General features: G+C 39.3%; 2 protein-coding genes across 3 annotated transcripts; both read left to right on the top strand.

Moving 5' to 3' along the window:
* Positions 1 to 519: 519 nt before the first annotated feature.
* On the top strand, positions 520 to 4,999 carry LOC129101020 (gamma-glutamyl hydrolase). The gene is made up of 9 exons (XM_054610601.1): positions 520 to 651; positions 771 to 885; positions 1,295 to 1,345; positions 1,479 to 1,563; positions 1,800 to 1,938; positions 2,153 to 2,259; positions 2,944 to 3,037; positions 3,133 to 3,270; positions 4,725 to 4,999. Exons 1-9 carry the CDS (start codon positions 552 to 554, stop codon positions 4,841 to 4,843), a joined length of 948 nt encoding a protein of 315 aa, XP_054466576.1. The 5' UTR covers positions 520 to 551; the 3' UTR covers positions 4,844 to 4,999.
* A 1,808-nt stretch (positions 5,000 to 6,807) lies between these two features.
* Positions 6,808 to 21,791, top strand: rnf122 (ring finger protein 122). 2 transcript variants are annotated; one of them, XM_054610603.1, is made up of 6 exons: positions 6,808 to 7,518; positions 13,070 to 13,226; positions 18,718 to 18,763; positions 18,863 to 18,904; positions 19,037 to 19,116; positions 20,310 to 21,791. In XM_054610603.1, the coding sequence occupies exons 1-6, from the start codon at positions 7,494 to 7,496 to the stop codon at positions 20,422 to 20,424; spliced, it is 465 nt and encodes a 154-aa protein (XP_054466578.1). In that variant the 5' UTR covers positions 6,808 to 7,493; the 3' UTR covers positions 20,425 to 21,791. The 2 variants fall into 2 exon arrangements, with proteins under 2 accessions (XP_054466578.1, XP_054466577.1); XM_054610602.1 differs by having other exon boundaries at positions 19,034 to 19,116.
* The last annotated feature ends 479 nt before the right edge of the window (positions 21,792 to 22,270 follow it).

Raw genomic sequence — 22,270 nt, 5'->3', positions numbered from 1 at the left:
CTGAAATAATAATAGATATTTTAAATATCTCCATTCATTCATTCATTCATTTAAAAAAAGACAGAAACCCCTGGAGCGATGTTTCAGCAGTCTTTGGACAGCAGAGCCAGAACCTTTTTAGAAAGTTTGGCCTCAGACTGCGCAAAACGCTCCCGTCCTATAAAATCCTATAAATAGAAAGCCATTTCCAGGCTGAAACCTGTTTGACGGCACTTTGAAAACTCAGCGTGCCGTGAGAACCAAGAGCTTCTTTCTGAAACGCACTTGTAATTTCCCTTAACTTTTGCATAACCCTCCTCTGACTAATGAAGCTGGGATCGTTTCCCACCACAATAATTGCTAAAAATTTACCAAAAAGTCCGTGCTGTCAGCAGAACAATTATGTTTACCTCAGCAGCCAACTTGCATGACCTGAATGTGCACTAGTGGAGTCATCACATGTAAATCTGGACATTCCTCACTTCCCTGTACTGACTATATCCTCTTCTCACTGGATATATATATAGATCTGCTGCAGCTCTCTCATAAGTTAACACTCTCTTAACCGCCTCATGGGATCTTCATCATATGTGCGTTTGTTTTTTGCCTGCTGCTTGTGTTGCATCAGAGCTATGCCGACTAAACTCAACGTGAACGACAGACCTGTGATCGGTGAGTGAAATGCACCACTAGAGATAAAGAGAAGTTCAGGGGATACAAACATACAAGAAATAGAACAAATGACTTTATCACTGCTACATTTTCACAGCTGCTGTGTTTTTGTCCCACAGGTATTTTGACGCAGATAGTTTCAGATGAAGTCATGAAACCGTTCGGGACGACCTACATACCTTCCTCCTATGTGAAATTCATTGAGTCTGGGGGCAGCAGAGTGATGCCTATCAGGTGGGTTGAGTCTTCTAATGCTGTTTATGATTATAAGGATAGACCACATCATACCATATACATTTTACAGGAGCTTTTTGATATGTCAAACAGTCAATTTAGGCACCAAAAGCAATGGCAATTATAGGAACAGTGGAAGATGTATTAACACCCACCTTTTTAATCTGCAGAATAAAAATGTGCATCCGAGTAACGTTGAGTTATGTAAAGGTGCAGTATGTTCGGAAATGTATACAACATGTGCATGGATTTTTTTGTGATTTTAACTACTGATATATTGCTTTTGTGGAAAGAAACAGGAGGAAGAAATAAATAAATGGATTTTCGGTCGCCTTTGACTTCTGTTCTGTCTAAACAATGTACAATAATATAGTAAGGAAGCATTTATGGTTTTGTTTGTCTTTCACAGATTGACTCTTAAAACCACTGAATATGAAAAGATCTTCAGGAATATCAATGGGTGAGCTGCATTTCTATCAATGAGTTGGAAGTGGAGGATACGATTACATTTATATCTTAAATAAATACATTTACATTGCAGTTTTCCTCAGATCTCAGTGGGTCACTGCTCTAACTGTGTGATGTCTGTTTAGCTTGCTTTTCATCGGGGGAGCAGCAGATTTGGAGACATCAGATTTTGCCAGGGTGGCAAAGATTTTCTACAGACTCGCTCTGATGGTTTGTTCAGCAGATCAATAATTCCATTGTTTCTCCCTCAAAGTGTGAATAATTCAGCTTTTACTCTACTACATTAAAATGGTTACTACTTGCTTTGAGTTCTTAGTTTATAAATACAAATTTGAATGCAGGACATTTACTCTTAATGAAAAGTAGTTTTTATGCAACAGCATAAGAAAAAGTTTTTGTTTATTGTTTCAGACACAAAAAAGTGACTGTGTGTGTGTGTGTTGCAGGCCAATGATGAAGGGGACTTCTTCCCCATCTGGGGTACGTGCATGGGCATGCAGCTGCTGACTGTGCTGGTGGCCGGAGAAAATCTGCTGGAAAGAACCACAGCTGAGAACGTAGCGCTGCCCCTCAACCTGACCACAGGTTAGAGCTCACTGCATTGTTGATGTTTATGTGAAGGTCTTTTTTATTTATGGCATTTAGTGAATCTGTTTTAAATAGATGGGATAGATGGGAACATTTTCTAGAAAACAACTTGTACTGAATCGTACCACTTGGTGTCAGTAAAAGCAAGGAATGTGTTTGGTGTTTTCATTTTATAATTTGAGTTTTCTCTAAAATATATTTCTCCCTGCAGAGGCCAGCTCTAGCAGGATGTTTGAGGGGTTCCCCGACAGTCTTATGAGGGCTTTGACCCAAGAACCACTAACTGGCAATTTTCACCACTATGGACTTGCAGTGAAGGTAAAGTTAATCTCTCTGGACAGTATGTTTCACTTCCTATTGTTCTTGTGCTGGGAAATACAATTACAGACATCAGGACTTCCAGGATTTCTGTCATAGTTTTGACCTTAATGAGACATACAGCGCAGAGATAAACGTCTTAGTGAACAGTTTTAACATTCATTACGCATCACGAGATTCACAAGTTTTTCTCCATGAACTGTGTGGTTAATCAAAGCTGGATTACTTCACCAAGGCCCTGAAAACCCAAGTGCACAGTTTCACATTGGTTTGTGGAACTGTTATTTGATTCATTATGTAATTTAAATTTCAGGTGATATCAAGCTTATAAGCCGCATATTCCTAAATAAATATGTGTTTAATCAAATTACCACTCAGCACGCCTTAGGCCATTCAATATTCCAGCACAATCAGACTGTACACAGTGTACAAAATTATATGAGGCCCCCCCGGCAAATTAATCTGTCCGTGTATTTAAGATTGAGAGATAAGATAAACTTAATTGATCCCATGCAAAGAAAAAAAAGCGTCACAGCACAAAAAGCAAGTACAAGAACACATATTTGTTATAGTCATGTGACCTTAAAAATCTTACATACTCTATACAATTTCTAACATTAAAATAATAACACAAGTTTAATACATAAATAATACTCTAAAGTTAATAAGACAAATATTTTTCAGACCCTTCAGGAAAATGAGAAGCTGCAGAGTTTCTTCTCCCTGCTGTCTACAAACGTTGCTGAGAACGGAATCCACTTTGTTTCAACCATAGAAGGTTAAAAGATTATTTTTTATATCAATTTGACCAACTTATAATTATTATACTATATTAAATAATAATATATTTTTTTGTTTCTTCCTTCTTGCCAGGTAAAAGATATCCCTTCTATGGAGTGCAGTGGCACCCAGAGGTGAATCGTTTTCAGTGGGGCCGGAAGCTGAACTTCCCTCACTCTGCTCATGCTGTTCAGTTATCTTCTCTGCTGGCTGAGTTTTTTGTCAATGAAGGTAAGATGACAAACACAAAATATTAATAATAATTTAGATTGTATCAACTTTTGTTGTGGGTTATGATTATATATTCTGTGAGACAATATAAATATAATTTTCTAAAATCTTACAATATTGATTTTGCATAAAAGTGAGAGACAGAGGTGCCGTCACTGACACAATGTTAAGGAACTGGTTAAAAAACAGTCCCTCTTTAACCAGGTTTCTGAATGCTTTAAGTAAAGCATGATAAAGGGTTTGTAAAGACAACTCAGAAGAAGGAGCTAATGGGGAAAACAGGAAAACAAAAATCTTTCCCAACTACAGTAAAACCTCAAGATTTGAAAAGTCAGTTTTTTCAAACAGGAAGTGTGCATAATTCACAGAGAAAATACCGCATACTGCACTGTGAGCGTGGTACGTCAACATTTATGGTCATACCGAATGTGCAGATCAAGCTGACAAAGCAGGAAAATATCTTTCTTTCATTAGGCTCAAGGCAGATGGCTTGGTATGCTTTTATTTGCGCTATGGCAACCTCCTCGATAACAAAGGAAACAATTTCGAGCATCTCATAAATTATGCGATGAGAGCAGTGCTTGATCAACCGAACGAATGAATAGATGATTGTAATATTTCCCTTTTTACCTTAAGCTTTAGGAAACAGCTGCAGCTTTAGTTCGTCATTCTTTACAAACAATACAGGCACTTGAACCACCCAAGTACAGCTACATACTCCTTAATGATGACTGGCTCAATGGCTTTTGTGACAGAGTGTCCTGCATTAAAAAAATAAAAGATAAAGTGACAACTAGCTCTAGCCTCCCTGAACATTACCCATTGAACTGCATCTGAAACTTTTGTGATTGTGATTTGAATGGGTTGGTGATGTGACTGGAGTAAAGCTTGGAAATTACCTAATGCTATTGATGTGTGGAGTTTAATGCTCTGCTGGTGGTGCTCAGTATCGATGTGGTGCTCCAGATAATCCTTCATGTAATGGAAAGCCCCAACCTCAACAAAGGGTCTCATTTTAGGACCATTTTTTATAGGAGGCCGGTGCTGCCTGCAAGCATGACAACACATCCCTAAAGAAGTAGAAAAGTAAATTAATTTTGCCAACCTTAGCAATTGTTACTTTCATGATCTACACTACATTATTAAAAAATACTTAAAGGTATAGTTATTGTATCCATAAACTTAATGGATTTTCCAAATATATATAATATCACAATATATATTGATATCCAAATTTAGATTTATATATACCATAATTGAGGCCCTTTGAGATTCAACACCCAGAGACCCAAAGAGATCTTAATTCAGCCGGAATAGACGAGAGAAGATATACATGAATAACATTTTGGCTTCAGAAATACAACATTTAACACTTCTAAATCCTATTTTTTCAATTGTCCCATAGAGATGATTTGTCTATTCTATTCTAATCGGATGCATCTCACTTTGTTTAGGAAGGAGAAGTTTACATCAGTTTGACAATCCTGAGGAAGAGGCCTCGTCACTGATTTACAACGACACGCCTGTCTACGCTGGAAACTTCACAGGATATGAACAGCTCTATTTCTTCTGAAATCCCCTACCGTCTCTGTCTGTGTGGTAGTCTGCTTGTACAACACAGCACTTAATATGCAGTCTCTAGTGATTTTAACCAAAGATAGTCCTCAAAAATAGTATGAGTATATGTTGTTATTGTGCTTATTTGAATAAATACACTTTTTTTTTGTCATTTTGGAGATAAACATCTTTGTAGTAAAACAACTGAATGGATCTTTAAGGGAAATCTGTAAAAAAGGGAAGTGGAAAGCTCCAGAAAAAGCTAGAAATTTGGCTTATGACTCTTTTGGTCAAACTAGTTTTTTTTACTGGGCTTTAGTATTCATTTTCTTTAGTTGCATATACCTTAATAAATTAGAGCTTATATAATTGACAAAACAACAAATTAATTACTACCAATAGAGAGCTGTAGGGGTAATGTATTCTTGACTGTTTCCTCATTAACTCACACAAACATGCGGTTATCTTGTGGTTTTCCTTTAAACTTGAAAATGTTCTTTAATTTACCGCACTTCACTTTTCATTTCATTACCGGAATTATTTAAGTTGTTCACCTCTCGGGCATGAAACACAACTGCACCAACAACAAAGACTAATTACCATTTAAAATGATGCAAAATTCCTGGTATTGACTAATCTATGGTCAGTTTCCACAGAAAGCCAAATGTGGCTTAATTAGTTTTTCAATATCGTGACCAAATTAAAGCTAGGCCAATTAGATTGAAACCCAGTGTGCTTCAATCACAAGCAGAAATGTTGAAACCCAACATGAACAACAATAAATAACAAAAAACAGTCTGTACCTCTCAATGAATTAGCCAAAGGAATAAGAAAACTCTCAATCCTGGCTCCCAAGAGGATTATAAAGATAAAGAAGGTTGAATTGCGGAGAAGTTGAGAAGATGACTGAAGAAGATGATGGCGGCAAAATTCCAGTGAGCTGTGATGATGATGAAGACCAGGAGCCTATGGGATGACTGCGACTGGGGCAACTAATAATATTATAAACTCAACAAATTTTTTTTTGCAGATTAATCATTTAGTTGTCCATGGCAACGGTACACTTGTGTTTTCTCGGCTCACACAAGATCCTCACATACTACAAATAACTCAATAAAAATACATTTTAACATTATTCACTTAGAGTTACACGTTAGCTTAGAACTTATTATCTGTCCAGCTTAATGAACTAGCTCACCAAGAACATCACATTATTTTTAGACATATAGCTAATCAAGAAACATCTCAAGGTTAGAAACAATAAGTTTGCAATCTTCAATCGTGCCACTAGGGCCGCCAATGGACCGCAATAGCTGAGGTGTTATTATAATATTGTCTGATCGCAATTACACACAGGACTGGTCGGCGGGATCACGTTTTATGGTCTCAATTAGCAACCGCCTTTTAAAAGACACATAAAAGCTTCAAACTGTATTAGAGGGGTATTTAGCGACATATTTCATATCGTAGCACAAAAAGTTTTTTAGCCACAGACCATATCTCAGGCGACTAACAAAACACCTTAAAAAAACAAGCATTGACTTCAAGACACGGAAACTGCACGAACAAAAATGCTAACAAAGTTCCAGGTTTTAGGACTCGTTCCTGCAGGATGTGGCTTCGAGATAGAGCTGGGTTACCGAAGATCGGAGGTTCAATCCCCAGCTCATCCAGTCTGTGCCGAAGTGTCCTCGGGCAAGACACTTAAGCCAAAATTGCTCCCGATTGCTATGCCATTCACTGTGAATGGCTGTGAATGTGAGAGGCACTATAAAAATGCTAGTCCATTAACCATTTAATAATTAAATAGTATTAGTATTATCTCATCTTGTTGTTTGGTCTCAGAACTAGCGGCACAATTATGAAACATGGCTATCATAATTTCAGAGCTTGTCCAAATAACATTCCAAAAAACCCACAAAATATTCAGATTACACCACAGCAAAAATAATTATATAAAACAAATGGGAGAAAGGTGGGGGTCCATAGGGGCCCACGAGTAGCCTAATTTTTGCCCCAAGGCCCACATAGAGCGGTAATCCCGTCCTGTAGCAGAGACGACTTGGACTCGCAAACTCAGTATTCTTTAAGTCTTGGCAATTAATTAGCCTGAAAAACAGGAGATATGATGGCAGAACGCACGCAGCCCGTCCAGCCAGGCCGTCACAACACGCGCCGACCCCAGGAAGCCTGACGATTGGTCCCCCAGCACGTCAGTACGCTTCTGCAGGGGGCGGGACTAGGTAAATCCAGCCAGTGCTCTAGTTTCTCACACAGATGCTGCTGCTGGTCAGTGTTATGCCGTCTATTAATAATAACGGAGTCGAAACAGCCCTAGCGAGGAGAAGAAGAACAAGGGGGGAATCCACATCACCATTTTATCTATTGTTTTCAGTCTAAAGAGATGAACCAAACAATGTGACATAGGCTAACCCCGCTTCAACTTTCGACAAAAAAACGTTTTGTTTTTTTTATCCACCTTTTTATTAGTCTTTTTTTTTTTTTTTTTTTTTTTACAGGTGCCATTGTCTCGGTCACACTGCTGGTAGACAGTCACTGGCTCTACTCGGGGCACTTTATTGCGGTCATCCATCTGCACGGGCGGCTGCGGCTTGTTGGTAAACACGAATCGGATCCCGCCGGCAAGGACTCCCTCTGGTGCATTGATGCACCCATTTCAGTGGTGTAACGGTGAGCAGTCTCTTTATATTGTTAGGCCTCTGAGATAATATGCAGTACAGCCTGTCAGTCTCTCGCAGCAGGAATATCATAGAGCTAGATAACAGTCTCCTAATCACTCCAGTGTTTTCTTACATTTAGACAGTTCTATTGTGAGAAAAAAAAAAGAAAAAAAAAGTGTTGCAACCTAACACTTAAAAAAAAGAAATCAAAATGACTCCTATTTAGCTTTGTTGTGCTTAACAGTGACATAAAATAGTTCTGCACTTTATTTCACAAGCAGTTTGTCAACATGTCATAAATGGTTTAAAACGCACTGTGATATAGTTATAGGAAGTCTTGTATACAGTATCAGTGTTTATTAATGTATTTGTCAACAACTTGAACTCCTTCTGTGAGCACCCATAGGTGGAGGCCCACAGGATTTTAAATGCCAATATAGTAAAACTGTATAAAATGTCTTGATATGAGAAGTAATAATAGCTGACACGTACTGTAAAGTAATAAACACTTTATTTATTTAGTTTATATCTGCCTATAACTTCGTTATTAGAGCTGCAACCATTAGGCGATGAATCGATTAACTAATAACAGCAACTATTCTGTAATTTATTATCCATTTGTCGTTTTTCATGCAAAACTGGCTCCTCAAATGTGAGGATTTGAATCTTTTCTTTGTCATATATAAGAGTAAACTGGACATCTCTATATTTTGGACGATTGGTCAGGTAAAATAGGCTGATTGAATAAGTCACCTTGTGCTGTGGAAAATATATTTTACAGATTAATAGATAAAGAAAGTGTTACCCAATTTCTGATTATATTTAAGTTACCATATAATGTTGTATAATATTCTTTAAATAGCTGATATACCTTTTTTGAATGATGTTAAAACAGCAATTAGCTTAATGTTTAATCAACTTGTGTATTGATTGGTAGAATAGGCCTAATCAATAGAATCCTTTATTCCCATTTTAATTAATTCCAGTTGAGAACCATACAAGGCCGGTCTTTGTGCTCTCTGTGTGACATTTTGCCTCTCTGTGTAATCTTGTTTACACTGACTGACTATCTGCAGCCTCTTACTTACACTCCTCACGGTCTCAACCAATTATCTTCAAAAGCCAAAAAAGTCTGAGTAACTTTCTGTGTCTTGTTTGAAAGCTGCCGTTTGCGTTCAGAATCGCATCTGTCATGCTTGAAACAAAATGAACCCGTTCATGGCTGTGGACTGGTGCGTCAGTGCTTCGTTGTCACGTTGAAACCTGGTGAAGATGATGGATTAGTTGTCTTTTTTTTTTTTACCTCTGGCTATGCCTATTTTAGAGCAGCAGCCACAGCAGCCTCCTCGGTGGACTGTTGGCGGTGTTCAGACAAGAACAATTACTCCCTTTGTGCTGCTCAACTACACTGCTATTCATAGTGGAAATAGCACGCACTCACACACACATACGCACACACACACACACACAAACAGACACACAGTATCAAAGGGTGACATTCTGCTGGAAAATGACGGCAGCCTCACAGCTCAGCTCTGTGTTTCTGTGATCAGGCCTACAGTGTTTATGCATGACACATGTAACACTTTCATGCATGTGAAAGGGAGATTCGGGCCCTATCTTCTCTGTTCTTCTTCTTCTTCCTCTTATTCAGCAGCAGCAGCAGTCATGCATGCAGGCTTGAGTGTTTCCCCCCCATGTGAACTGTTGAATATTTGATGGGAAGTTCTGTCTTTAATGCGAGCAGCAGCGGCGGCAAAAGCAGCTTTGTGTGAACGCAGCGTATATAGGACAAAACCCTAGCAGGCATCTCGTAGGAGCTGGCAGGGAAGCTGCCATAGTCAACGTATTTTACAACTCTGTCAAATCACGGAGGGACTTTCCCATACCTTTATGAACAACATCACGAGAATCTGTCTGGCGGCTGAAATCAAAACGGCCGACTCGGATTCTCTCAAAATGAGAACTTTTTTTGTTACAGCTAGCCTTCATCCCTTTTTCCCTGGCATCTGCTACTCTTGGCGCCATGGCAACGGGCGCCTCCTGAGTGCGCCAATATATAGGTCAGTGGTCATGCGGGGCTCCACCCAAAGCAAAATAGCACATATAGCTGTCTGCTCTCCATGCATACAAAGGTGGAGGAGGAAGACGTGAACACCCATCCATACCGACAGACAGACAGTTGGGACATAAAACACACAAACGCGCACGCACACGCACGCACGCACGCACCTGAATACAAATGACCCAGACTTGGTTTGCGAGTCTGCAGCAGCTTCACAGGTGATTTGTGCCATCAGCTGTGCAGTGACATGAATACAGGAACATGTGCTCTCTCTCCCCCACCACCCCTCCCACTGTGTCTCTTTGTCTGCTGGAGATCTTTGTGAAGCATTGTTTGACACAATGAAAAGATGGAGAAAATGATGTCTACTTCTACGTATTTGTTTGTTTGAGTGCATGATCATGTGTACTCAGTGATATTTGAATATGGAGGAGCTGACACCATGGAGTTTAACAGTTGTATATCGATATGCTATGCATGTTGATTCTGATTAAATATATAACATCGGACTGTTTTTAGGCAAGAGTAGGGACTTACTGGCACTAGTACAGAGTGCTGATAATATTTTTTGGGGGGACATTTTCCTTTCCCAAAAAATATTATCAGCACTCTGTACTAGTATCAAAAGTAAAAGTACTCATTCTGCAGAAAAAAATGCCCCTGTGACTGATATATTATTATATAACATTATTAGGTTTTTATTACAGAGCTGTGTAGATGTTCAAAGTGAAGCTAATTTTCTGTGCATTTTTTTTGAAATATTGGATGATTTTACCTCTTTGGTCTCCAATAGTTATTTCAATGAAACCATCTCTTTTGGGGATACTGTTAGCACCTCACAGAACAACTGGTTTATTGAACAATGTATTTTATTTTTTAAGCTCATCATTTGTTTTTTAAATGTACACTATGACTCTTGCAAAGTAACTAGTAACAAACCAAACATTACAGTTAAGAAAAAAGGCTTTGGAATGACATTTTGACCAAAATGTAGCAGGATTAGATTTACAGAAAATATAATTAAACAGTGTGGAATGTGCTATTTTGTGTTTTCTCTTTAATAACTGAAATATTTAACAGAGTTTGGTTGGTGGCTATTCAAAATGTTCTTAAGAGAGTCAGAGTTTTGACTGCTGACCTCTTGATTTGTAAGATCCTGGCTATGCGGCCCTGCACATGTTTAATTTACAAACGTTGAGGTCTCTGGTAGTGATCGTCTCTCGCTGAGTGAAGTCATTTAGCCGTGGAACTTGAATGTGCAGCAACCACGAGCCTTGATAAATGGAGCATCACTGCTCATACAGAGTGAGTGAAACTACGAGGCGCAAAGTATTGATCCTCTCACACTGCAATTTTCACTGTGAGGCGGGATAAATGTCAAATAGAAATGTCAACGTGTCACTTTGTCTGCAGGACGGACTAGAAATACCACGATCTATAAAAAAAAAAAAAAAACGGTTCCACAAGAAAACAATACCCATCACAGGGGTATGAAACTGGTAAAGGTCTCCATCCAACCATCCATCAGTTCGTTCCATCTGTTCATTCACACATATATATTCATTTGTTTTTCCATCCCCCAATTTGTCCATCCATCCATCCGTTTGTCCTTCATTCATCCATCCTTTGTTTTCATGAGTCTATACATCCCTCGGTCCGTCTTCCCATGTATCGTTTCATCCGTACATTCATCAGTCCTTCTATCCATCAGTTTGTCTGCCCACAGTAATCCGTCCATCTACTCATTCATCCATTAATCTATCTGTTCAACCGTCCAAAAACGTTATCATTGATGTTTTTTCGCCAATCCATCCATTCATCCATCCGTCCGTCCGTCCGCAAATACATCTGCCCATTTGTCCATCTAACCATTCATCCATCCGTCCCACAGTGGAAAGGGTGCCAGTCAGTCTTAGGACCAGTACACATAGACAGACACATTCACATGCCTTTGGACTGTTGGATGAAACTGGAGCCCAGAAACAGGAAGAACATGCAACTAATACAAAACACAAAAAGGAGTAACTGGTGAATGTTTCTGGCTCTTAACTGTGTCATTTCATACAGTACAGTTTGTTTCTACCATGAGATTAGTTGCTGGCGTGTCGCCTGGAAGAGTCTGGATTTCTCTATTATGATTAAACAATATACAGCAATTCTTTAAGTAATTCAGCCGCTGTAGTGTTCAAAATGAAAACCTGCAGATTCTCTCGGCCCTCTGCGGCACACTTCCTCCTCTTCCTGTTCTAATGTGGAGAGGTTCATATCAGCAGACTGTGATGAGTCCTGTGTTAGCTTCGAGTCCCTATCACTCACTGGGTTAGTGTGACCCCGATCTCACAAAGCTCCCTCTCACATGCAGATACTGACTCCTCATTACTCATGCAGACAAACAAAACACACAAGTGTGCTCTCTGTTTCTCTGTCTATCTAACCTACAACTGTTTCTCTGCGTTAGTTTCTCCCTTGAAATCTGGGAATTCGTGGTTCTCGATTAATATATACATAATAAATAACATAAGAAACATACCCGGTGAAATGCTGTAAACTGCACGCGTAGTGCAACATGCCCAATAGTCACGGCCACATTTGTCCTCCATCCTGCCCTTCCCCCGCCTATCTACCTGACCTTGACTCCAAATAGCCGTGCTACAGTGATAATCTATTTCATGGTAAAACAAACACACACAGCAGTGTAGCGTCACAGCAAGAAGGACAACACAAGGGGGGTGAGGGGGGGGGGCACCCTTAATGGAAATACCATCTGTTTGGATCGGAGCAAGCTGCGGAGTTCTTCCTAAAAGCACTCAGTTCAAGACATGAAAACAGTCATTGTTAGTTTCAATGAATGATTCTACAAGAATACAGATTACCTTTATTTCCATTTTAATGAAATTGCACTCGCTGAATCTCAAGAGTGTGGAGTTTGTTGAGTGTCTTAAAACTAATGAACTAGATTTCATCAGTCTCTTAAAAAATACATTACATTTTAATTCCACAAAAGATGGATGAGCAAATATAATCTTTTTCATCTGTAGCTAGCTGCTGTCGTCTGTCCACTTTCAAGCCTTTATATTACACTGACCTGTTATCAGACAAAAAAGTGTGGCTCTGTGGTGTTATAAGAGATACAGCCATGTTGCTTGGATACCGCATTAAGAGTGTTTTACTTGTTGAAGTATCACTTTGAAAAGGCCTCATTTGCCATCGCAGGAGAGTGCAGTGGTTTTCTTTCTCTACCTCTTTTCCTCAGCCTTTGTGTCTGTGCATGTGTGTGTGTGTAAAGCTTCAATTTCTGACTCCCATTAGAGGAGGACACAGCTGACCCTCAGCTAACGATGATTAGTAGAGTACTTTAAATGTGTGTACAGTTGCATTCAGTTGTGTTTTGAGATATATTCTTGCTTGTAGCAGTTTCAGGTCGTCATGTTTCTGTTTTTTCTAGCTTACGTCTTCATGTAAATGTGTCTTAAATCTTCCCCCCATCTTTGTTCAGGGTGCTTCTGTGGTCTGGGACTGGTTTACTCCAACAAGTCTTGCACCATGCCGCCCATCACCTTCCAGGACCTGCCTCTCAACATCTACATGGTCATCTTTGGGACAGGCATCTTTGTCTTCATCCTGAGTCTCATCTTCTGCTGTTACTTCATCAGGTGAGGGTCGACGGAAACAGAAATATGGGATTTAAATGTATGAAAAAAAACCCAACAAGACTAAGGCTATTTTCAGACTTATATATCCTTTGCTCTGATTCGAATCTGTGGACGAGTCGGTTAACTTCCTCTTGGTTCGGTTTCTATCCACGCAAAAAGCAAATCAAGCAAACTGAAATGCATCACCTGTTACTGCGAGACCTGTTGAGCCCAAATTTACAGGGTACGCCTTGTACTGTAGTTGTGTTGATCGAGGCTGGATCATGTTCTCCCCACAAACAAATAGTTACACAATGGTTTGTGAACGGACTGAGACCACTTCCTCTAAAGGGTCTCTTGTGTGTATGTTCTGTACGACTGCAATGCAACTTTCTTTCATCCGATTATGCCAGGATGGATTAACTGACAAGTCTGTACGCTCTGAGATAGGATTTTGCTTGCGTTAGGGTCCGATCAGCCAGACCACATGCCGATGAGGCCTTGGTCACATTGAGGTCAGATCTCACTGAGGAGTGGACAGTATTTGGGCACAATCCAAACAGTTTATCACACGTAGGTCTCCATCATCTTCCCATCACATTGAGTTACTCTACTGAGAGAGCAAAGCTAAGAGAGGAGGAACACCCGGGCTGGAGCGCAGCTGAGACCTGCTGCCAGTCTTGTTAAGTGACTTCTGATGAAAACCAAACATTTCCTAATTTTGCTGCTCCATAATAAAAGCTTTTAAATAACAAAAAAACGGGGCACTTGTATTGTGAAGAGTTTATAGGAAAATGTGCATCTCCAATTACGAGAATTACAGTTTTCTTAGCAGCTATTCTTCTTTGAAACAAGTCTACTATTGCTGGAGGGAGGAACAGTAAGCAGCTAAAATAACGGGGTGCTTTAATTGTTTAGAATTTATAGGAAATTAAATGGCTTTATACACCATTTTACAGCCACTATCCAATCAGGCAGCTCACATCTGTCATAAAGCTATGATGTTAAACACTCCGGTACAGTATGAGGAGAGGTACACCTCCAAAGTTGGTTTGTAGTCGGCCATAGAAGGAGGAGAAGAGGAAGGAGAAAAAGAAGAAGGTTGCATTGAAGTGCCAAGTGTGAAGTATTTACCACGGCTAAAGTTTACCAAGCTACGAAAACAAACCAGTGTGACAGGACAAAACAACACTTGTTTAGGCTTTGTGAATTGTGTGTTAATGCTAACGTCAGCATGCTAACATGCTCACAAGGATGATGCTAACATGCGGATTAAAAGGTACAATGCTTATCGTGTTCACCATCGCATATAGGGCGTTAGATGGTAAAAATTGCTAACTTGCATGTTACACAAAGCACAGCTCAGGCTGATGGGAATGTCAGGTTGTAGGTATTTGATCCTAAAAAAAAAAGTTTTAGACAAAGTTTAATTTTGACCTGATGATGCCGCTAGAGGAAACATCAGGAAATCACAAAGTAAATAGGATTCATCCTCTGGGGGACACGATTACATGTACAAACTGTCATGGCAATCCTTCTAATAATTGTTGAGATATATCAGTCTAGACCAAAGTGATGTGTGTGTAGGCCAGAAACAGCGAGGGGGGGAAGGAGGAAGGGGGAAGAAAAGAGGAACAGGGTGACCTCTCCCGCTGTTGACTAAACTCCCTGATGAGCTGAATGGACGTTTGTGTCTGAAGGGCGGGATATGAGGCAACAGGAAGCTGCCCGCCACAATGTGTGAGGACAGCAGCGAGGAAAACTGCAGAGACTCAGAATAACCTCGACATGAATAGCACACAGTGGGAGTACACGAAAACATCACACATGAACGTCTGCGGTGTACAAAATCTCATAAGGAAACGCCAACACCTGCCAAGGGTCTGTTTTTTAATCTTTGGATGACTGAGCATTTAAATTTGGAACTTTATCTGACATCTCATAATGTGCCATTTTTGTTGTTGTGTATGATTTTGAATTGGATCTTCTCGAAATGTAACAAAACAAACTTGTCTGTCGGTTGGAGACATACTGAGCAATCAGAATACAAATGCACGTCACTAACAGTTGGTAGCTGGTATCCAGTAGTTATCTGACGCCTTTTGCTCAATTTTGTGCATTTTCCCTCCTGTGCAGTTCATTCTATTTCTATAATTACATATAATTAATTCCCACAGCAGCACCAGGTAGAATAGATGACTGTGCCAACACTCTAACCAACTTCTAAATACCTTTTAAACATAGTTTACTCTTGACGTCAAAACAACAGTTGACAGAAGAACATCACCACAAGAAAATGTCATAGGCCAATTACAGTATTGTTACTATGAGTATATTCAAAGTGGCATTTTTAGCAGCTGAGAAGCCAGATATTTCGAGAAGGGTCGATCTGCAGAGCTAAGAGAAGTGAATTGTGTACGCCGGAGACGATCATCAGGATCCGATAGCATGCATTCATTATGTTTAAAAAAGTCACACAAACTCAACACCAAGACGAACAATACAACCTCAATATTTTTATAGAAATGTATCTCGCAAAGTTAGATAACATAATGTTAAGCAGCAAACAACTTGAGTTAACTCATGAGTTTGCTGAGAAAATTTATTTGACAAACATGAATTCCTTTGTTTCAACATTCAGGCAAACCTGAAGGAAATCTTTAAAAAGTCAAAAAACAGGCTTCAATTTTGAGAAGTTTTAAATCTCTTGGATACTTTTACATTGTAGTTTTCACCCAGAGAAAAAGAAAACCTTACTGGCATATTTCTGTAATCATTAATGTTTTGTTTGGCCTGGGCTCGGCACTAAATTGACCATCAACTCGGTCAGACAAGCTCGGCTCCTTCCCCTTTCTCTTGAAGCACTTGCCTGTGAATCATAACCAATGAGTCACTTCCTTTTGGATCCCATTAACATGCTGAAGGTAGTCTTGGGTAGGAGTGTGATTGTGAATTCATTTATAGACCGGGGTGATTCATCAGATGAATACTGAGTGATGAATGCCATTCTCTGTTGGGGGCAGGCTGCCTATTATACACTCAGACAGGCTCTCTCTAAATCCTGTATGTCTGGGATTTTGGAGTGTTTGATTTTAACATCAGGGTGACTTAAAAATCTGTCACTATTCATCTATGTGAGATTTCCTTTTTAATCATACAAAGCAAAAGGCAATTATATGTTTTCAGCCTTCATAATCAAACCGTTGCTGTTCTAATAGCGGCACAAACTGGGGGTGTACACATCAGTACCCGCAATGTACAACAGTGCAAAACCACAAGGGTGCCGAAAGCAAACGCCAAAAATATCACATCTTAATTATGCCCCAATGTGCTCTAACAGCAGCAGATCTGTGTTCAGTGTTTTCAGCATCAACATTTACTTAAGTACTGCATTCAAGTACAATTTTGGGTTACTTTTGCTCCAGTTGTGTATTTCAATGTTATGCTACTTTATACTTTATACAATGCATTTCAGAGGGAAATAATGCACAACATTCTTCGGATAACTTTTCAGAGGATTTTTCAAACAAAACACATGATGAATTAATAAAATATAACAATTTGTTCCACTAACCCTGTGAAAGGGATCTTGCTCCAATACCAAAGTATTTTAACTTTAATACTTTATTTTGCTGATAGAACAGTTGTGATTTTACTTTTAAGTGAAATATTAAATGTAGGACTTTGAAGTACAAGATATACTTCTTCCACCACTGCAATACAGTTACTAAGCGTAGAGATATTAAGCTGCCATATCCTACTGAATCATTTAATTTGCCATCAGTGATCCTTGAGACTCGACCTGTGAAATCCCCTGAAGGTCCAAAACCAGCTTTCAAAGCTCAACACAGTTGTTCATTAACGAACAACAGGAAACATGTCTGTGCCCAGTCAAACTTCTAATAATCAAAAATGCCTCAGAAATCCCCCTGCAGTAATATGACGGTGTACATGGTCATACATACCGATGACATCTTACCTGCAGATAATCAGCAGAGAAAGAGCTGACTGGAGGTCATCCTCCATCGCATGTGAACACAGAGAGTCATCAGCCTATCAGAAGAGAGAGAGAGACATCTGTTAAGTTGGTCACATCTGTTAAAAAAAGTTTCTTTCTAAGGAGAGACGTTTGTCTTATAAAAGTTTGTCTCTAAAAATCTCAAAGTAGGAAACAAATTAATTGCAAGATTGCATATTATAAGCAGTCACATTAGCAGCAAATCTTTGCTTGGCTAATATTGTTATCTAATTAAATGACAGTGTGTGATGTGCTAGAATGTTGTCCATTAAAATGCTTTCCTTCTAAGGAAAAGCAGTAGTTTGTTTGTAGTTGTCTGCACCTCTTGTTCACATTCATTGTTACTTCACACAATAAGAACAGGTCAGCAGTAGCTATATGAGGGTTTTTTTTCTATTCTTTCAGACTGGGCACAATAGCTGAACTAAAAGCACTGAAATCTCAGTCATGTCCACCTTTTCACCCACTTCACATCATTCTCCAGCATGGGAAACCGCAACACATGTACAACGTGTATCCTCACATTGTTCTGCGTGGAAGATTGTTAGCAGCAATCAGCGTAAACAATAAACCAAGTGACAAACACAGCAAATAACAGCCATTTCCTGACTTTAATTCTTATTTTTTTTTTCTTGATGGGGAATCAGATGAAAAACAAACATTCATCTTTCATCACACACGCTGTCACTGCATTTAGTTTCAGGCTCAAATCACAGACAGTGATAGACATTTGAATCTATGTTTAGTTGTGTAAAAGCAAGAGGCCAAAAATAACCGCCTGAACCGACGCAGCTCGCCAAGTGATAAAGATCTGCTCTCTATTGTTGGTTACGAGGGCGGTGCAGGGATTCAAAGACACACGGTACTCATTAACTGTGTTTGTGTATGTATGTGCATAGAAGTGTGTGTGTTAGCATTTGCGTGTTCAGCTTGTGAACAATGTGCGCAAGTGCTTGCAGAGGAACATGTATTTGTTCCTGCATGTGTAGCTCTTTGAAAAGACAGTTAATTATCAAAGCTTCCCCTGCTTCTGTTCTACGCAGTCCTATAATGTAACCACAAAAATGTAAAACCTCAGCCTGAATCAAAAACCTGCTGTTAAACTCAGCTGAGAATAAATACAGACATCTTTATCTCCTAATAGACTCATGGAAGTAGTTACAATGAGCTCAATGCGACCAGCAGCAACAATAAATTGCTGCTTACACTCTGCAAGATGAGTGAAAAATGTACAAAAGTAATGTACTCATCATGCAGAATAATGGCCCTTATGAGTGCTATATTATTTAAAATAATATTATTTAATTATTATTAATATAATAATAATGCTTTCATGTGTAAATAGCATTTAACTGTTGTATTGTACTTAGTTGGTAAAGGTTCTGAGTCCTTCCAACAATTTAAACAAGAAGTACATCAAAGAATGGTCGTAATTACAGCTATACAGGTTGTAAACAAAGTTATTTATTAATGTGTTTCTCTATTCATCCACAGCAAACTACGACACCAAGCCCAGAGTGAGCGGTTCGGATACAGAGAGGTATAACATGACGTTAATATTTATGCACCCTTTAGGTCAGAATAATAATAAATAAATAAATAAATCTCTCTTAAACATGTTTTTTTTTTTTTATTGCAGGTGGTTTTAAAAGGAGATCCAAAAAAGTTGAATCTTCATGGGGTAAGGATGTGATTTTCATGCACAATTGAAATTAACAACTTGAAATGCTTTAAAATATAAAACAAAAATGATGACGGATAATTTCATTAAACAACTGTCCTCACTCTGCCCTGTCTGTCACTCACGCAGCAGACGTGCGCCGTGTGTCTGGAGGACTTCAAAGTGAAAGACGAGCTGGGAGTGTTGCCATGCCAACATGCTTTCCACAGGAAGTGAGTACAGGAGAGCACGGTGGAGCATCTCTTTTTCTCTCTACACCAGCATGGACTCGTTAAAATGAAAATGACCGTGTTTGATCTGATACACAGACGGTTTTGGTTGATTCATTCATGACTAAATCACAGCATTACAGGGAGGAGTGATCAGGGCAATAGCGTATCCCAGCATGCACCGGGTAGACGGCACGTGGATATATCCGACTTAGTGTGCACAACTGGAAAACTTGAATTGACATGTGGATCACAGAGATTGTGGCAAACTAACTGTTTTAACAGAAAAACCCTCAAAGGCCCTCAGGCAGTTGATTGAGTTGGAGGCAGGAAAGGGAGGGAGACAGAGAGAAAATATCTAATAGAGTAAGCATTAATATGGTCTTCCAGATTGTTTGGAAACTAGAGGCCAGTTTAGACTGTCGCTCTCAAACTGCAGTTTCACAAGGTAAGATCAATTTGAAGTGTATAAAAATGATAAAGAAAAACTCAAGTGATTGGACTCAAGTGCCCTAAAGCTTCCTCTCTAAGCTTCGGCCCTTATAAAGACGACACAGGAAAGGCTCCCCCTGGAGTCTAGACACTGGTGGTGGTAGTGGTAAAGCCGGCAGGTGGTTGATTGGAACCATCAGTTGAATCTCCCTGAACATCCTAGAGGTGGTACGTTGTGCCGTAGCAGTAAGAAAGATTGGCTGAAGGAATGTGGGCAGGAAAATCAGATTTCAGAACTGTGTATGGAGGTACTTGTACAGCGCGGGGAAAAAATTGAAATAAGAAAGTCACTCAGAGTAATAAAGGAAAAACTTGAGACAAGAGTCTCATTCATTAATTAATTTTCACCAAACCTTCATATTAATTCAGGGCTCTCACATGCTCATGCACAGACAGCACTGAAAAGTAAACCACGTACATTCACTCACTTCCAGTTTTGAGGAACTTGTACTTTACTTACAAAATAAAAAAAACACCATTGTTATAGATAAAATGACCCCACAGTATATTGTTAATTAGCTACGAGCCAACCAGCTAAAACATAAAAATGTTTCTGAAAGTTGTACACTCATACTGTTAGAGGTACATTTAGCTGTTTTTACTCATGTAAAATCACCACCTTTACTCATAAAAGTTTTTTATAATGTTATATTGTTACTTTCCCTTTGTAAAAGATTCCCTACTGTCTTTGATCTTTTGCTAAGGTGTCTGGTTAAGTGGCTGGAGGTGCGCTGCGTCTGCCCCATGTGCAACAAACCCATAGCTGGCCCCCCCGAGCAGCACCACAGCATAGGGACTCTTCTGGATGAACTGGTGTAACTTCTCTAACACTGCCAGCCTGGGTGGGACGCCGGCACCCAGGCCAAACCAGCCGATACAAGGCAGCGACCAACAGGAAGAGAGACACTGTTTTGCTGTGAAAAAACACAGCAAAAGCACCAACATGGTGATAGTAAGTTGGGGTAACCTAGTTACTACCCCGGAGAAAGACTGAAGGATGCTGTTGCCTAGCAACCATCTCCGAGATGGCAACACGACACCTTGTGGTGTCTGAGATATTATCTCCAGCCACCCACACATCACTCCGCCACTCTTCAACATCCCCGCTCTGTCACATCTTTCTCTTGTTGCCTCGAGTCAGTTTAATGTCTCCACTGAAGAAGGGTTTTCATTTTTCACAACGATGTGGACAAGTGAGTTTCTAAGGATGACAGTGCTGGGTAAGAGGCACTGGTCCCCTCAAAGCAAGTATGAGTGTTATTTCCACTGATATGAAATAATGTCAATATCGGCTGAGGTCATTAAATCTTGAGCTAAATTCTTTCAGGCAAGACATTTTGAGACAGAGCCACAAACAGTGATATTTCAACATCCCCGACCGAGCACAAGAACAAATTGAGAGTTGAAACTTTTTAACGATTTGTGCTCGGGTATAAATTGAAGTCACACTGGTTAAAAAAGTGATCCAAAACATGGATTCAGGCATCATCAGTGGGACTTAAATTAATGATATTGCTTAGAACAAGCAGCTCAAGCTGTTGATTTTTTTGCCTATACATGCAACTGATACTGACACGTCCTGCCTTTAACTGTAACATTTTCGTTCTTTGTCAAAATATTATTATTATTATTTTATTTTTTAAAGATATTGCACTTTAAATTAACACAAAAAAAACAGCAATTGTTGTTCTAAAATATTAAGAGTAGGGTTTGGTTGCAGCACAGTGTTTCATGTGTCCAGCTGTGGTGAATCTTTTATAAAAGTCTGTGAAGTATCCGAGATGCTGCTTCATCTGAAGGGAAGGGATGGAGCAGTGCAGGCCCTCGGTGTTGTTCTGTGAATTCATCTGGGAAGCAACTAAATCTCAATTTCATACATTTCTGTGGCATTATTGCTGAGATTCTGTTTTTACATTCCTTGGTGGTGTTTCTTTCTTTTTTGTGATTTACAGCTATTCAGAAAGCGAAGCACTGCCTAATATTGAGCACAAAACTCACAAAGCACATTGTCCAGACACTGACGCCACCTGCACTGCAATTAAAAGCCAAACGCACTCGTGAGTGCTGTTGAATTCACATGCCAAGAAAAGAAAATGTCGAAGAGATTTGTTCACTCTGATTCTGGCCACATTCCACATTTTGTAAGATGTAAATAACTTGAAACAATAATAAATACAGTTGTCTGTTTTGTTCAGCTTCTCTTGTTTATCTCTTGGTTGTCATGTATCTGGCGCCATCATCAGGTGAAATACTGCATGAAAATGTATTAAATTATTCAATCTAGATCACTGGCTTTCAACCTTTTTGGCTTTTGCCTCTCTAAAGCCGAACAATGGCTCATGTAAGTTAACAAACAAACATAAGTTTAATGTGAATAGACTTCAGAAAGGAATACTGTTTTAACAGAAGTAAAATTTCGTCTTTTTTTTACCTTGTTAAAAGGGCTGGAATTAAACATTATTGCTGGTTAATCAAATATACGATTATTATTATTATCTAAAATGTCAGAAAATATTGGAACAGTTACTTTTTTGAATTACTGTCAGACCAACAGTCTAAATTAAAGTATTGGTTATCCAGTGAGTGTTAATTAAGAAAGATGATTTGGCCTTAAAGAGTCAGATAACACAAACAAAAAGTATTTTCCTGTAGTGGTATCTAGCCA

Source organism: Anoplopoma fimbria, chromosome 13, assembly GCF_027596085.1.
Source record: "Anoplopoma fimbria isolate UVic2021 breed Golden Eagle Sablefish chromosome 13, Afim_UVic_2022, whole genome shotgun sequence".
Taxonomy (NCBI): Eukaryota; Metazoa; Chordata; class Actinopteri; order Perciformes; family Anoplopomatidae; genus Anoplopoma; species Anoplopoma fimbria.
The sequence above is the reverse complement of the archived record's forward strand: the minus strand, read 5'-3'. Positions and strand labels throughout refer to the sequence as shown.